Source organism: Botryllus schlosseri, chromosome 9 (assembly GCF_051294905.1).
Source record: "Botryllus schlosseri isolate E-star chromosome 9, Bs_hap1, whole genome shotgun sequence".
Taxonomy (NCBI): domain Eukaryota; kingdom Metazoa; phylum Chordata; class Ascidiacea; order Stolidobranchia; family Styelidae; genus Botryllus; species Botryllus schlosseri.
Window position 1 is genome coordinate 5,845,444 of NC_137244.1, and position 18,823 is coordinate 5,864,266.

Below are 18,823 nucleotides of genomic sequence, written 5' to 3' on the forward strand. Positions count from 1 at the left end.
AATCGAAGCGCGAGAATCGAATGCGTTTTCGCTGGTAGAGATTCTGTAAGTACGCTTCAAGTATTCAGTTCGTGGAAGCACGCAAATTCGCCGAATTTTAGGCGAAGCATTTCCGCCAATTAGCTATTACTACTATCGGGGCAATTTTTCAATGTTTCCTTGAAGCAACATAAACTATTGCGTAATGCAGCAATACTGCCAGTCACGTTTTCTCGTACACGATCTGCAGGTACGTCGGAAGAAACGCAACACACGTTCGCATTCGAAAAAGACGGATTAGTTTCCCATTTATCAGGATAATATATCAAGTGGATGACTGTTTATTGAGGGGCGAAACGTAGCCGTTCGTTTTACTTCGGGGAATTTCGCGGTTCTGAAGTATTGCTTATCGACATAACGGGTAAAGTCATGTGTGAATCATTTAGCAATGGACACAATAATGCATCCTTGGAAGAACTTCAATATACAATCGAATACATAATATACATATTTAAATCAATATATTCGGCCGACACACCCAAACAAGTGGCTGAAGATTACCTCTGACGAGTGTCAGTCGAAAATATTTGAGTTGATATAATTATCAATATATTATTCAATTGGATATATTACGAGTGACATCGGAGAAGACATTATTCCGTTGTATATTGAAGTTTTGTACCTCCAATAGCCCTAATATGTCCATTTCCAAATACTTTATATACGACTTTTAATCGTTATGCCGATACTTCATGTTTCAAAACCGCGAAATTCCCCGATGTAAAACGAACAGATAGTAACAGAGCAGTATTATTTTTCTTTTGGAATCCTGAGACAGTGCTTAAAGGCTAATTTGTTTAAAAAGTAGAAATGTAATGCTGGGTAATCCTGATATCCAGAGAGTCAACAATAATTTATCAGTTAATTGTCGAAATGCGACTTTAATCGTATATTCAGAACAGGTCCTCAACACTAAAAATCATATACGGTTGTTACAAGATAATCATATTCACGCAACATCAGGAATCGAGCATGGATCACTGAGTAAAATAGAAGTGCAATGATTCAATTTTGATTATTGTATAAGCTTGCTAACGCGGTAACTCGTGGAGTCACGTTTTCTGGCACGACGCCAAAAAGGTAATATACGTTCACGTTCAACAACGTAGGATTGCTTTCCCATTTATCAGAATGATAAAACAGGTGACGCAGTGTATATTGCGTAGAAAACGTAACTGATCCCTTTACATCACGGAATATCCCGGTTATGAAATACGGATTATCGACATTACGATTAAAAGTCTTTTGCAAAGTATTTAGCATTAAATGTATAAGGAGTTATATCAGCGGAGTCTATATGAGTTTTGCGAGTAGCATAGTCACCCAAATCACATAAGCAAAACAATAACCATACGCTTACTGACGATAATCCATATTTACGAGGGCGACCAGTATTACATGATATTGGCTGTAAAAAAATATTAGTGTAAATACGTAACGATGTTGCATTATCAGTTGTAGCCAGCGGTTGAAACCAGTTATCTTCACTCAACCTGAAACGGCGATAATCTACACTTACGAGGGCTACCAGTATTGCATGATATTGGTTATATAAAGGATTAGTTTAAAGTCTCATTACCATTCGAACCAGCCGTTTGAAGATTGAAGTTCGGAGATCGGGCAGACCCGGACAAATAGAAATTTTTCTAGAATTAAAATTCCAGCAATACATTTTTTTTTCAAACTTGACTAAAATTAGAATTACAGCTACACGTTTTTTCCGAATTAGATTCGAAATAGAATTCTAGCAATGCATTTTTTTCAAAATTTGACTAGTATTAGAACTACTGCTACACGTTTTTTCAAATTAGATTAAAATTAGAATTATATCTACATATTTTGGCAACTTAGAGTAGAATTAGAATTCTAGTGATACAGTTGTTTTCTAAATTTGAATAGAATTAGAATTATAGCCACATATATTTTCCAACTTACATTAGAATTATAGCAATACAATTTTCTTTTCCAAATTTGACTAGAATTAGAATTACAGCTACGCGTTCTCTCCAAATTAGATTAAAATTAGTGTCGTAGCTACAAATTTTTTTAAAAATGGGAATAGAATTAAAATTACAGCTGCAGGCTTTTCTTTCAAATTAGATTCGAATTAGAATTAAAGCTACATACATTTTCCAACTTATACTATAATCAGAATTCTAGCATTAGTTTTTTTCTAAATTCGCTCGTTTCAAACTGTACAGCAGTTCTCCTGGAGCAGTTACAGGAAATCCAAAAATTAGATTACATTAACGACATTTCTCTCTGATAAGTCTGGTATAGGGCCTATCCGTACTTTCGACCGGGTGCATCATCAATGATCACGGCAAACTGTTCGACGTCAGAATTGGTGCAAAATAAAAACCGCGCGTTTCTCGTCGTCAGGAATACCGCTCAGAAATCAATTTTGATGTGTGACTTTGAAAGCATAGCGGGCGGTCGGGACTTTCGGCAAGATGTAAAGGTTTTTCTTAGAAAAGTTCAACAGTACCGAATAATGTGGAGGAACTTTGAATATCCCACCATGACCAATACATTCATAGCTTCCTGATGGGTCGGAAAATTCGTTTACGCGTTCCATTAAGTCGTATGATTGTAACTGGTAAAAATATTCGCATTCGCCCTCGCTATGCTGAACCGACATAACCTAACTGTACAAGAAAGCCTCCCGTGCACCTGCCCGCACTTATTGTCTTAGCGGACAGGCCCGAATGATGATAAGTACCGCTACCGACAGCTCTGTTGATATCTAACAGCATTTATCCCCGTATAAGAGTTAAATTGCTAGACGAAAAACGGGTGTGATGGTATGAGTATTGAATTCTGATTCGTAGAAATTCGCGACCCAGATGCTTGTCGGCATATCAAACTTGGAACCAGTTTTATAGCAAAATCGACTGCGCGCGACGGATGTTGTTGTTTGTGGTGTCCGTCGTGCTTTCGACTACATTGCTCATTTACACCAGACCAATATTCTTTGTTGTGATTTAGTATTTGCCGACTTGTAGCACGGTCCACGTCGAGGCTTATTTCAGGAAACTGTTTGTCCGTTAGTGAGTGGTCAGTTATTCCTTGACAGCATGACACAAATTCCGATGATACAGCAGGGCGTCTCCAGCAACTTATTTCCGCGAGACATTTCCTCGCATTTGTATTCGAGTCGAAACTTGATAATTCTCACCTGACAAACGTCGGATCGGTCGCTTCAATTCTCTCGAACATCTGAGTCATCGGCCCGCCGATTGTCGTACGGTAATACACCCTAAATCCGCCTCTCGTCTGCTGTGACATGTGCAGGTAAAATATGAAGCCGCACCGACTGCGTCCTATTGTTGGTTCGAAAATGGGACTGTACATGACAGCTCGGTCACCTGCAAGTTTAGAATAGATACTGTGATCTTATAATCTTTTGTAATAGTACTCTTAGTATCGCATAAGTTGCCTCCGCTTACTTCGAACACCGGATAACCCGGGCAACCGTTTTATTTGGTTACAATGCTCAGGAACAGAAAAAAGTATAAATTGCACGGCAAAATCTACGTTTATTCAGGCACAGACTCGCAATTCCTATCGTTAGCTTATGCTGTTATGACACGATAAACAGTATTTCGGTCTTTTTACGGGCTGTTTCGAGTGGTTCAACTGCCCTGACAAGATTTTAATTTGTATTTTCGGAATGAGTGTGACACTAGCTTGCGATTAAAACCAGTTATACTCCCTTTCAGCGTTCGGGTCGCCAGCTATACCACTCCCAACTATGCCGCTTTGAGATTGCTTAGTAGTAAGAGACACTGCCCTCCCAAACGTAATGACTGGATTTGCCGAAGTTGCGTATATACCCGTAGGTTAGTATTCTGTAGTCTTAACACAAGATCAGTGATTATAGCGATACAATGACCATCCATGCAGTAACAATCGACAATGAAGTGATACAATGCCGTGCCAGCTTCATTGTCGCTTAATCGGGTGCGATTACGTGCGTATTGTTTAACAAATTAGTACCAAAAAGTTTAGCGGAAAAAACGAAACGGCTCACTAAAGTAAACGAAGAAAAAACGTAAAGACGCTTCCTTGACAGTTCGGCAGTTAGGTACGTTGGTGGGGATACCACAAAGTACTGCCAGAGCCCTATACGCGTGTGCTATGAAGCAATGCAATATACAATATTTGTTGAATGTTCTAGTATCTAAAATACTGCACAGTACAAATAACTTAATGTATAATTAATGTGTGTTTTATGTGATCTGTAGCAATTTTTACTGCAGTATAGCGCAGCTGCATTTCATTTATTACGCAATAGTACCGTGTTTTGAATGCGTTGTGTGCCTTCACCCACCAACGATCATGAAGCTAACACGGACGAAGACGTTTATCCGCATAATTCGGTCAAATTGAGCGGACTGGACTGTATTTACGCGTGCAGCGTCTGTCAATCGTGGATACTGGATATATTAGTAACAGGAATCGTTTGTATAGTGACTATTTTTCTCTTAGTAGACTTATCCATTGAATTCACAAGATTAGAATGAAACGTAGCGTATAGTCGTATAGCTAACCAAGAACGATCCCAGGATTCCCAGCTATGTCATATATAATCTCAACGATTATCACAGTGGCTTCATGCTCGTAAAATAAACAGACCAGTAAAACGAGTAGCAGCTTATGTTGCATAAAACTGACAATAACCTGTACTGGACTTGACTAATCCGCATATAACTCAACAGGGCAGACAGTAAGTTTATGATCAGCAAAGCGTATATTGGTACAGAATAATCGTCGGTGGTACCCTTGCGTATGTGTAACCGGAGATTAGCAGTGTTCTTCACGCCGTTAATCCCATGATGCCTGACACAGATGGATACCAACTTTGACCTTACAATAGGTTTTATATGATGAACAAACAGATATTACGAAGTGGGGTGAAAATATGACAAGTGCCGGTGAATGCACTGCTGAACTGAACCGACAAGGCGCTGTTCATCTCTTTGCAGCCAACTCTGCCGAACACTTACGTTAAACCGCAAAAGGTAGCGAAACCTTTTCGCTTAGTCATATAAACAAAAACCTACCATAATACACATAAAATAAATTACGAAAGATTACTGGTGCACGAATTGAACTGCGCATCAACCGAATGTTAAGTGAACAAACTATTCAAATTAGATTTTCACACAAACCGAAAACATTAGAATGAATATTGATTGAAAATCGACCTGACTATAATGCTGTTCTTTTTCAGATACCAGTTCAGAAACGCGAGGCTTCACCTGGAAATTGCTATACTATTGTTCGATCGAAAGGCAACAGAGTGATACCAATTGCTCTGCTGCAAATGGCCTTAAATATTATTGGAGCGAGGATGGGCATTTCATAAGGGTGAGGTTTCAAGATCGAGGAAACACTTACGACTGCCTCGAGGGACACCGGTTAATAACAGCTGTGGACTGGACACACGATGAATCGGAAATTAAGTAACTAAATCTGACACAAGCCCAACAAAGTGTATTATGCTGGCATTGAGCCCAGTATCTGAACACTGTGATAACTTATACTACCATAACAATGTGTAAAGTTGAGAACTTGAGAAAATCCATGGATAATAGAGGTCGCATGCACGAATGATGTCCTATTGACGCAGATTATTATTCCTTAAAAATACAACCCTAACTTAACTAGTATTATCAGATACCCTTCGTATATAGTCGGTGTTCGGTTCAACTATTCCGAAATCGGAGACAAAATAATTTGCTTTGTACGAAACAGGATCCGTTCCGGGTCTCGTGTTGTGGTTTTGATTTTAGAGTGTTGAGAGATCATATCGTAGTTTTACGTGATTTACGTATTGTCAAGTTGCGTCTAATTCACAATGGTATTCTCGATTAACGCAACGAACTTTGTGAATTATTTGATCTGATTATGATATTTTATATATTAAGCTCAATGTTCAAGGCAGATTTGGGCAAGTAGATAATTCAAGAAATTGTCTAGTTATAATAATTAGACCGAAATGCCGGCAATCTAATTGTCATTTATTTTGTGAAAAGTTTCTATGCTCCAATTTTAATCCTTATGTAATTTCTGGTTTTCCCGTATATGTTACATGAGACCGGTATATAGTTCGAAACGAGCCAAGCTAGCTGTACAGACATTTGCTATTCTGATGCTGATAAAATGAGCTATATGATTTGATAATAACGGAACTTGATTGGATATCAAAGTATTGACGAATTAAGTAATTATAATTCTAGTGTAATTTGGATAAAATGTGTAGATATAAATATAGAATTTATCTAATTTTGAAATAATTTCGTAGCTGTAATTCTAAATTATATCGAAACTGAAAAAAATGCGAAGCCAGGGATGTGGATGTCCCGATTACCGACACCACGTATACGAGCCTATCTCAATCACGAGAGCCATACCGTAGAACAGAGGTCTCAAACTCAAATGTGCTCGCGGGCCAGTTTTCCAGTTTTGACGCCGCCGCGGGCCGCAGCATTTATAGGGGTATTCTATGTCTTTCCAAGTATGCCTTATTTGGCGGGAATGAATTGTCCTATTGAAAGTGAGCCGATCCAGCAGACTATCACTAAACATACATCGTCAAAATGTGATTTACTCTGCTATAAATTTAGGCCTGGCAAGAAAAGAATCATCATATTTATAACTATTTGAATAGAATTGTTGTTGTACTTGATATATATTAATTATAACATATAGACACCATATGGGCGGACAAATGTATGATACCATCATTAAAGCTATCGGGTTATAATTTTGCAGCTACTATGAATGTTTTGAATTTAACAAATTGATAATAGAGACTGATCTGATATCAAAACATTTTTAGGTTGACCATTGTAATTCCAATCAGCCTGAGCAGGCTATTAATCTCATGGCCAAATATCTTCAAATATAGGAGCAAAAACAAATATAAATATAATATAACTATATTAATGAATGTGTCCTAGTGATTGAAATGTCGGAACGCCGAATGGCCCATTGTTGTTACATCGTTGGAGCGTACCACTACGGTACTCGGTACCTGTAAGTGGCCCTAGTAAGCTGGTTTAGCGACCAAAGATGTAACTGACAGATTGCCAATAGTTGCCATAACTACTTGCTTAGTTAGCGAAATACCAAGCTGCGACCTTCTGATCTATTACTATTACCCTGACACGTGATTTGTTTGTTGAGTCCATGATTCTAACAAATTCACGGCATTCCGAGTCACTCCCAGTCCACTCGAGTCATTTTCATTTTGCCATCGAGTTAGCCCGGGTCTGAGTAATTCTAAGAAACATCGCGTCCAAGTCCAACTCACAAATTTCAGTCACGAATCGTCTAAGGGTCAGCTTATGTCATCATGAATTGGAAATGTGGCGAAATAGTGAATCTTCCACTGCATGGTAGCGTTTGCAATTGATGTGATAGTGAAGTTTGATGAATAGTTTCAGGCTTTCGGGGCAATTTAAGAGGGGATTTTGACTTTATAACCTGAAAAGATATGTGATACTAAAATATTTTCAAATTATTAAAAATCTAAAATGTCGTCGCGGGCCGCACAAAATGCTCTGGCGGGCCGCGTGTTTGAGACCTCTGCCGTAGAATATCTTTACGTTCTACTCGGTGCGAAGAACAATACAACATGAACACCACGGATACCACAAACAACAACAAAATCATTTCATATTATCATATTTTTCTTCAAAAAATAAACATGTTCAACTTGAAAACCTGATAGAGCTCGTGCGATATAAGTTCGTTATTCAATATGGGGAGCGATGTCTACACACGCGCTTGGAAATGCAACAATACAGCAAGAAGATCGTGTCATGTGCCGTTCAAATAAGTAAGCTACTACTATCTACTTGAAATAATGCAAAATTCTACTAATGAAAATGTCCGAGACGGAATATGTTATGAAATCATACAATTTGTGGTGATAACGTTCAATGTCAGTAACGATTTCCGGCCTTTCTACTCTAGTTATCTCAGGCCAATAGGACATCTATCTAATGATTGTCACGTATCATTATACGCAAAAAGGAATTAGAGCGTATTCGTATCAATTGTTCACAGAGGCTTTTGCAGATCTGAATTAATTCCTATACGCGTTACCGGTTTTAAATCAACGGCGTGGCCCGTCCTTGATTTGAGATGGTAAATACCAATAAACGTCCGAGATGTGTGCGTTACGACATACAATTAGGGTTACATTTAAAACAAAAATATATTTAAAACAAACATGTTTAAAATAAAGCCTTTGTTTTTATTGTTTTTTAAGCCATGACCACACGAATATTCAATTGTGACGTCATAGTCGTTTCATATTACCAAGTGAAAATATAGGGTAAATATAGCTCCTTTGACGCAATAGGCTTCCAACCCCTGTCATATGCTGACCAAAAATATTTTTAACTAGGACTACATCGTCATGCAGCATTTTTACGGCGGTCACCATCATCAGAATATTCATTCCGTATCAATGATCTATACGTACTATAGCTGCTTGGCCGACTATTGTGAGGGTTCCAACCATTCGATATTGTATGCGTCGGTCATATCGAGTGTAAATCGTCCGTAGCCCCATACTAAATGTTTTTTGGAAAGTATTTTCACAATTATGGCATAATTATACAACTTAAAAAAAAACAATTTTTTAAAGGCTTTTGTTTAAAACACTGTATAAAATATTTGTTTTAAATGCAACCCAACATACAACCGTCCAAAAAATTAGCCTAGCTTAGGCTTGCAATCGCAAAGGCAAAAGTTTAGTTAGATTGAGGTTGCAAAAGTGATATTTGCGACTCGTCCAGGATTATAATAACTTCGTCTCGTCATTGTCACATTACATCGAACATTGATAGCACTGCTATGAGTGGCAAATCGAAAGTTGACTTATGTTTTTCCCCTATGATGTTCCCGAGTGCGTTCAGAACAACGACAGTAAGTTAATTGCTGTCGTTTTCACGGGATATGGGAAAAAGTGCATCGCCGCATTGTTTGGTGGAAGCATACTCAAGTTGCTTCTAATTGCGACGGAGCTATTATCAGGGTTGCCATCGACATGGACCGAAAACTAAGGACAGTCGAAAAATTAGATTAGCATGAAAAATCGTTTTGGTACATACTTTGTATTTATACGAGGCGTGGCATATCAAATTCCATACTTTTCGCCAGAAGTAATCTGCCCCAGCAACTCCGTGTAATTAGAATGTGCTTCATGAATCTCACGACAGCTCAGGTCTAGGTTTATCTTTACTCGGGGCCGAAACAACACTTCGTCAGTTATTCATCGACTGGCTCAAATTAATCATTTTGACACACTTCTTGTGTTTTGGGGTATCAACGTGAGTCGATATAGCGGACTTACCTATGGCCTCCAGGTTAATGTCACAATTGCAGAGATTGCAATGTGAGAAACACTCGCCCTTCAGGCTTCGTTAGATACCTTTGAATTCTCTCTCATAATCGCCACGAAAAACGTTTTTACGCCTGCTCATTTTAACTAATCAGATTTAGCCTTATTACGAGCTAAAACTATATGCGCAAGTGCAATATAAGTTAGAGAAATTTATCAATGAATTAGAGCTTTACTACTTTTTAACCAATGTGTCGACTGCACTGCGTATTTCTTCACTACGCAATATATGCCGCCTTCCCCACAGCTTGAGCTTATTCTGCTGTAAACAAAACAGCAGGAACCTGGTGCTGCTGTTTACTGCTAAAATGATGTCCGCTGCGGTAGCTCGGTACAGACGAAACTGCTATACCAGCCACTGCCCTAGCTATCTCACCACGTAGAAGTAAAATCTTATGGTGTGTACGTCACGAGAGTTCATTTCATTTAATTTGTAGTACAATCTTGACGCAAAAGGATAATTTTAGAATATCATGCAACACAGATATCAGAGGGATCCGATCGAATTCCAGTAGTGGTTGAAAATAAGGCAAAATAAGGACATTTCTTAGAAATAAGGACTGTTGAGTCTTCTAAGACGTGGCCATTTAATATCAGGACAAATCTTAGAAATAAGGACGGTATGGCAACCCTGGCTATTATGCTAAGAAATATTTATTAGTGCTTTATTTTGGATGCGAAAGGAAGGGGTTTCCGATTCTGCCTACGCCACTACCAGTAACTTAAATTATTTCAATCTTTTGTCAATGAGCCCGCCACTACAATAATAATAATATTTTTGTGGTAGTCAACAATAAACCTTTTTACTTTACAGACATAATCGAATTAGCGATTACCACAAGAAGGCATGGTTGATTTACGACGTCTTGGCGGGACAAGCTTTTTTGAGTCAGCAATACAGAGTCCTCGCATACAATCGAAAACGCAAAAACCCACGTATTCATGTCAGAAAGTGATGATTACAGCAGAACGAACCGATGTACGAGGTCGCCCATATCCCACGGGTCACCAACATGCCCAACTGTTTCGCCAACCTGCAACTGATTTCCCGGCGCCAGGCCACCAGCGTATAAAGCGCTTTTGAAGTCTAACGCTACATAATCACGCGTGGCAGATATGTTACAACATAAGTTAAACAATTTCAATCACGCTTCCCTTCATTGGCCGCGGGAGGTGGAAATGGAAACGCGGGGTGATAAAATCGAACAGTGCGTTGTTTGCTAAATGACCCGGCACACTCCCGTCGGACTGCCCGAAGTTTTCAGTTAATTACGTGCAAAAATGTGCGACCACTTGTAATACTTCGATCCAACATCCCTGTGGTCACACGCAATTGTAAATGATTGATTGTATTTTCGTAGGAAATGTGAAGTGAAACCCAAAGTATTGTCCCTTTTCCGTGTTACCACAGAGGTCGCCGCCATCAGCAGTGCCCATCTTACGATGCCGTTCACCCGAAACGAATCGAATAAGAACTGGGATTCTCAGATTCTAGCTCCTTCGACTGTGTACAATGTGGGTGTGCACATTGTACAATAGAGTTGTTAAAACTAACTTTCCTTCGGTATTCCTGGGATTCACTGCTTCAATTTCTAGGTGGCCTAAAAAAAAGCTGCACACCATATTCGGCTCGATTTCAACCGGTAAAAGCCGACGCAGTGCCGATTCAAATTTCTCAATTTGTTATAAAAAATTAAAAATTTAAATTTCAAATTTACTGTCAACCCCATAAAATTGTTAGGTTGCCTGAAAGATCGATGCATAAAAATTATTGCTAGTTTCCAAGCAGCAGAAGCGAAGTTATTGCTGTTGAAAGTTTTAAATTTGCAAAAATAGCATTGACGTTGGGAAACCCAGAATTATGAATGAAAAACTCAAATAACTTCGCTTCTACGAGTTAGAATTGCGTCAAATTTGATTTCCATCGTTTTTGTAGACAACTCTACAACTCAATTTCATGAGGTTTACAGTAAATTTCGAAAACAAAATGATTTTTTTTAATAATACATAAATTTCAATTGGCTCTGTGCAGGCTTCCACTAATAGGAATTCAGCTGCATTTGGTTTGTAGCGTTTATTTTAGGCAAACTAACAATTTAATCAGCGAATCCCCGAGATCCGGAAGAAAAGTTAAATTTTGTGCAAAGACGATGAGTTACACATTGTACAATGTACATGTACACCTTGATGCAATACTGCTTGCTATTTTGTGCGACGAAATCGAATGAATATTACTGCAGTTTGAAAACCTATATACCTACTATCTCCTGCCTGCACTGGTCAGTATAGATTATGATAAAACAACGATACATAAACAGCGCAACGATCGCAAATTCGCATGTTAACCGCTGAAAATACAACCATCCAAATAATTCTGGCTGTTTAATTAAAGCGAAACGTCGGTATCTAATTCTAATCTAATTTGTGAAATGGCTATATGCTTCAATTGTACTTCTAGTCTAATTTCTGGTTTCCGGAAAATGCCACTGGAGAACTATACAGTGCGAGACAAGCCACTCTTGGTGCACACGTACAGGCATTTGCCGTTCTCATGCTTATGTGAATTACCTCTGGTTTGATATGAACTGAACTTGAGTTGTGTTGTATATCTTTCCGATTCGGAAATTAATTCAATTTCCGAGTAGATGTGAATTCGGTAAATACTAATTATAATCTATTAATTTGGATGAACTGAATAGTTTCCAGTTTTCGAGCTCTGCTACAATCTAGACACGATAACGTCATGGTTCTGTGACGTCACAATTACGTACGTACGTTACGCAATCACCGAACACATCCTGGATTGAAGTACGAACCACCAGAACATGATGTCGATCTGAAACTGTTTGTGATAGTTGTCTGACTTCCGGTTTGTAATTAACACTTAGCAGCGGTTGATACACGCATATGAAACCTTACCCGCTGTATTGGGTCGGCTGTTGCTCACAGACAAGTAAAATCCGGCGTCAGAGTTGATGGTATGATCCCTGTTTGGACTTGTTTCGTCGGGGCTCAAGTTATTCGCCTCGGAAGCTTGTCTTCTCTGCCAATCTATGTCACCGGAGTCCTGCCAGAAGGATGTGAAATGTAAAATCCGACGAGGATCGAATATTTAATGTGTTTGTTACCTGCTCTTGAGTGAAAGAGCATAGGCTCAGTTCGAAGTCGCATCTCGTGTAGGCGTCGCAGGCAGCTTCGTCGGATCGATCTCCGCAGTCGTCAGTGAAGTCACAAATCTAAAGTAACATCACATATCAATGGAGTACGCTGTCTAATGTCTATACATCCTAAGGCACACAAGTCTTTCATTTATCTGTATTGAACATTATTAAGCGAAATATTCCAGATTTTTGCCGACGTGCGGACTTCCTTTACAGCAGGGCGTCAAACATTCGGCCCACGAGGCAATTTTGAGTAAATTTAAAATGCATGTAGTATCCAGCAAATTTCTAAAAAAACATTGAGAATTTTAGTGATAAATACTTCAATGAAATAATCAAATAATCCTTCAAGACCAGCAAATGCTGACCATGAGCATGTGTCACATTATAACCACTTGAGAGCAAGCCTTCGCGCCAAATTCCGAGAAGGCAGAAAAGGGCACGCCGAGTTCAGAGTTTTCGGAGAAATCGACCAAAAGTAATTATTCAAACGAGCGATAACACCAATGCGAAACCGATTGGTGATTTAGGAACTGCGAACCAAATTACAACGTCATCGTATACAGTTGAATCTCCTGTATTCCTCACAAGACATATGTGGGGCTAACGCCACATCTCGACTGAAATAGAGGGTGCATAGAAATATGCCAACTTATATCGCCCTTAGAGCCACTGTTTAGTGGTTTATAACTGTATTCAAAACGACCGATCATAGTATTTCGCGAATCCGGTTGCTTCCGAATGAAGGCATTGTCAGAATGATCCGTAATAATATGTAGTATAATATTATGTAGACCTATATGGTCATGATAATATCGCATTCAAATGAAAATCGACTGTATGGATTTGGAGGTAACATTTTGGAATCATGACTGACCCGGCCCACAAGAGATAGAAGTTTTGAATCTAAAAAGCGACACAAGTCAAGTTTGACACCCCTTCTCTACAGTATGAAAATAGTTCAATAATGTCTGCCCAACGTTTTAGCGTGTGGTGTATAATTCGATCAGTAACTTCATGTATGACTTCGGAAAACCTCAACTACACTAACTTTCGAGTACGCGAATCACGTACACCTATCATTCAGAAACATTGTCTCCATACAACATCCAACAGTAAAGATAAAGTGATGAAATTTTTGCAATATGTAAAATAGTGCGAAACGAAGAAACGCCGTTAACAGTTAGGAATATGGGCACGATGAATCGAGTGTTAATTGTAATGATTCGCGTCGAGTACCAACAGATTATTTTTTTCGAAAACTGAAATCAAACAACTTTGGCTAGTAGAACTATATTATCACCGTGAAAGCCTTTAAATATAGAGCGGTTGTAAAAGCTACGTACGTAGCGGGATTGACGTTTTTAAGAAATAGTGATTAATCCGCAACATTCTTATTATACGCAATGAGATATTACCTTTTCTTCAATACGGCATCTGACTGGAATTATTTTCATTGTTATTTCCATTTTCATTGTCATCGCTAAAAGGTAGATATTTGAACTTGTCGATTCACCCTTACTGTAATAACTAGGGCTATTTTTTACCGGAAAAACGGAACATTTTGACCGGAAAAAATCAAAATTTTGACATTTTTTGACCTTAAAAAACCTAATCTTGACAAAATGTTGAGCTCATGTATGTAAATTAGGTGTTTTCGCATATAATGTAGGAATTGTGCTACTTTTCGCCATTTCTGTTAAGGACTGTCTGTCTTTACGAAGTCGTTTGGCCTGAAATAACTTTTTTTACTTAAGAACTGACAAATTTTTACACGAATGAATTTTATTTCAACGAAATCTGAACCCATGAAGAATTTAAGTAGTTACATCACACGTTATGGTTGAAATATTTTTAAAAAAATTGTTGTACTACAACGAAAGCTACTTTCCTGCGTTCTCGGGTAGAAAGTGTCTGTCCTTAGTAAGTCGCTTGCCAAGAATGGGGAAAGAACGATCAACAGCTGCAGTTGTTGGCTGGCAACACTGAAGTTGTGCGTACTCTGCTGGTGACACACCGCGTCGCTTCATTCTGACGATGTTGTCTACATCACAATTTTTCAAAATGCGCTTCTTGATATAAGAACCAATGCCCACGCAGTCTTGCTTCGGTTAAGATATTGCGGCACGTTGGGCATAACACCATGTCAACCTATTTGTTTCATTTAACCGTTTATGATCCACAGTGAGAAGACCGTGGACCGCCTACAACGCTAGGCCTAAAAAGTAGGCCACAAGATGTAGAATGTCAAATCATAAGTTCACCGACAGTGCAAACATCTACGATACATACGAAATGCTGGTTGGAAAAATATTTTGACTTTGCAAACAATTTTGACAATTTTTTGACCTAACGCTACAATTTTGACAAAAAATCGCCATAGTAATAACGTAATAATGAGTATTAGTCGATCCAGATTCGAGTCACTAAGCTACTCGATTTTACCTAGCCCGACAGTAATGTTTCCGCCATTTTATCGATATGGGTATATTTCAGTTTATACAATATGCATTCAGGTAAGTGGCACCGGCTGCGATTTAGAGATCCCTGCGGATTCATTTCAAATAAACTTGCGAGGATGAGTATTGAAATTCAAGGAGGCGAAAATCATCTCAAAACACAATGCCGTATTGTGATGAAATTTGAGACCACTTGTTGCACTTGATTCCAAAGCAGTCGTGACGCTATTGACGCCGCCCGTGACGAAACGTAAGCCAGGAGCGAGGGCCGCTTTATGCGGTATTTACCGAGATTAACCCCAATACCTGCGCGCGACGCTGATTTCGCCGGTTCACATATATATGAGAATGTCTCGGGTAAAATAGGTGGGCGTTACACAGGCGTGTTCGTTGTCGGGCCGTTTAGGCGCGTTTCTCGATACCAGAAAGCTGATCATCATAAAAAAAATTAGACAATTAAAATATCTTCAGCTTCTGCGAATTAGATTGGACTTAAAATTTCAGCTACACACTTTTTTCCAATTAAGACTAGAATTAGATATACCACTACAGTTTTCTTCCCAAACTAGATGAGAATTATAATTATAGCTACACTATTTTATTCAAATTAGATTACAACTAGAATTACTGAATTCGCGAACATGTGAGCATTCATTGTTTTTCAGTTCACATCAAATTAGAGTTCACGCTCACGAGTACGAGAATAGAAAATGTCTGTGAAGTAAGCTTGGCTAGTTTTCGCACTATACAATTCTCCTGTAGCGTTTTCATGAAAACCAGAAATTAAATTAGAATTAAAATTAGAGCTTAGAAACATTCAAAAAATTACATTAGACATGGATTACAGACATTTTTTAACAAATTATCTAGTTTTCGGAGTCTGCATCACACGATAACACTCGTTAGCTAATTAAGGTATCAATAGTGAGGTGGTTTCGGCATATGAAATCATAATTGTGAATGTTCCATACAAATGTATATCATCGTATTAATTGTATTGATATGCCGTGCTGGAAGCCGGCAACTCATGAATTACAATATAAAACAGTGGTTGCCAAAGTGGGCACCAGCACCCCACTGGTGGCGTTTACGACTTCGACTGATGAACTCGCTACAAATTGGGCGATTCGGAGGCGCTGATACAAGAACTGTAGGGATGGTGTGAACCCCTGAAAGGTTCGGGTTCGTGTGAACGCGAACCTTTTTAAAAGGTTCTGTGTGAACACGAACGTGAACCTCATGACGTCACGTGACGTGATATTGCTAATTCCAACCCTATCTTTCAATGAAGTGATAGCCTATATTAATGTACACGATACCTAGCGACGACTTGGGCCACATAATGCAACAATTCTGAAGTACATATTTGTGTTTTAAACGTCGCTAAATGTATCAACTGAGGCAATCAAAGGATATAATGCTACCATAAAATCAATATCTTTCGTCGGTTTGCCAACAATTTCGACGAGGACTTACCAGGGAATATACGCTTATCCCTTATCGGTCTAGGCCAGACCGGACAATGTATTCAGTGTCTGAGTATTGCTACATTGATATTGATCAGAGTGTAAAATGGGTTTCTATATTTGCTACCGATATTACCTCATTAGGAAGTTATACAACAGTAGCCAACTCCTCAATCGCACAGATTTGGTTTTAATGATACAGTAAAGATATGAAGTCCAGAGTGACCCCATACGCCTTCTCGAATTTTTACATCAGAAAACGATATCAATCTTATTGATTGGTTGAATAAGTATCCTTCGCTGACTACGTATTTCGCTCGTGATGTTGTGTGATTGCGGGTCAAACTCACAGCAGAGAGTCACTAAATATTCACAAACGGAAAACTGGATAATTCGACCAAACTTTTGTAACAAAGCAAGTAAAACATTTGAGATTGTCAAGGTGCATGCTCGTTTCGTGTTGATTTTGAATGCTGCCAGCGCCATGCATGGAGTGGCCCGCAGTTGAAATGCAATAAATTTGAACCAATGATGTTATAATGAAGTGAAAATTGCAATATATGAAAAAGGTTCACAGTGCAGAACCTACCAAGGTTCTGTTGTGAACGCGAACCTCTAAATTTCCGAGGTTCACACACAGAACGCGAACGTGAACCTCAAGTTCACACCATCCCTAACAAGAAGGGGCGCTGTAAGTAAACGTGGGCGGTATCAACCACGGGAAACTGTTTGAGAAAATCCGTAAATTAATTGCTTTCTCTGTGTACCAAAGTCATATTTACGAATATGTCTTCACGTCGTCCGTGGTCGTACAAGATGCATTCAATCGAAAATCGCAGACAACGCCTTACGCATATGTTCTTTGTTATGCAACATTGAGTTCTCTAACCAACAAAACACCAATCAAACAACAAACAGACTAATTATTCATTGACATTTATTGTACGATTATTTTCGCTGATTGTGTCGGTCCGGGAATACTTACGAAAATCTGACTCTGACACAGCTTCTAATTAACGTTATTATAATTATCTCATAGATTAAACCCCATATAGTATCTGAAACGTTATACAGGAAGTGAAAACCCGATAGGACATGTGGTGTGATATACTATTTGTGTCATATGAAAAATCGATAGGAAGGAATACGTTCGAGATACATCGTGTACGAACTCGTGTTTCTACGATACAACGTACATTTGTGTGATACCTTATATAATATTTCAACATTACATTTCGGAAACGACTCTTATATCGTTGGTAAGACTGGGTCAATAAAATTACAAGTCTTGGAGACATGAACAAAGAAAGCTGTCCGCGTGATCTTGAAATACGTGTGAACAAGACAGAGACTCTGCGGTACGTCAGTCAACGAGCCGTTCACTACCATGGACGCCAGTCCGTCGAAAGGAAGCTATACGCAGCCAATTGTACAGGAAACCGTCTGGGGTCAGATTACACAAGCGTATTCGGGAATAGGAGAGGTTATATGGGGGGAAGATACCTGACTTGCGGTTCAGTGCGGCGTTGCTAGAAAAAAATTGATATAGAAGATTGGGCAGGTATAGAATGACCAGACAATAGATGTCGAAATCAAAACTATATATTCTCTACACTTTTTCCAGTTGAAAGTCGTTTTGGATAAGTTTCCTTAACTTCTGATTGTAATTATCAAAATAACTGGGCGAAATAGCCCCCGTATACCGTGAACTGAAAAGTTCGAAAATCGCGCTTATTTGTAACGTTAATAATCTTTTAGCGTCCGTCCTATTTCGAGAGTATAGCCTCCTCCCAATAACTGCTTAAATTATGCGATCGCCCGGTCCAATATAATGCTTTGAACTACTTGTTTGAGTATTTTATATCATTTTTTTACTTCCACTTGAAGCAGTTTGACATTTCTTGCAAATCTCTAGTTCTTACAGCGTTAATTCTAGATTTACTTGATTAACGAATCTGACCGCTTTTGGTAACCCACAGTTCAGTACTGAACGAACAACACGAGCATTCACCACCCACCATTCCACAAGCCCCATGTATAAGCGATAGTACGTACCTGATTGTTGGAGACGCATCCCCCGCGAGCGCATTTGAATTCGTTCGAGAGACAGGATACGATGTCACTGTCGGGTAGACCGCAGTTGAAGAAAACAATGTTGTCCACCGCTATGCTGCCTTCCGCATCGTTGGCCCTGTGACAAAATGTGTAGAAACAAAGCAGGCAAGGTGTGATCGCAAAAAGGTACGTGAACGGCAGTCTTGTATAAGCTACCAATCT

General features: G+C 39.0%; 2 protein-coding genes across 9 annotated transcripts in view; one reads left to right on the plus strand and one right to left on the minus strand.

Annotated features, from left to right (window-relative positions):
- The window catches only part of LOC145446927 (MAM and LDL-receptor class A domain-containing protein 2-like), a 229,516-nt gene that overhangs the window by 91,410 nt on the left and 119,283 nt on the right, over nucleotides 1-18,823 (minus strand). For both annotated transcript variants that reach the window (XM_080325301.1, XM_080325300.1), the window contains exons 122-125: nucleotides 18,602-18,737; nucleotides 12,589-12,696; nucleotides 12,380-12,527; nucleotides 3,218-3,407 (exon numbers count right to left, since the gene is read on the minus strand). In XM_080325301.1, coding sequence (XP_080181427.1) covers nucleotides 3,218-3,407; nucleotides 12,380-12,527; nucleotides 12,589-12,696; nucleotides 18,602-18,737 — 582 coding nt within the window. The remainder of the gene's footprint in view (nucleotides 1-3,217; nucleotides 3,408-12,379; nucleotides 12,528-12,588; nucleotides 12,697-18,601; nucleotides 18,738-18,823) is intronic.
- LOC145446931 (armadillo repeat-containing protein 8-like) overlaps nucleotides 1-18,823 on the plus strand; it is a 393,366-nt gene that overhangs the window by 30,931 nt on the left and 343,612 nt on the right. The gene's annotated exons all lie outside the window — the stretch shown is intronic.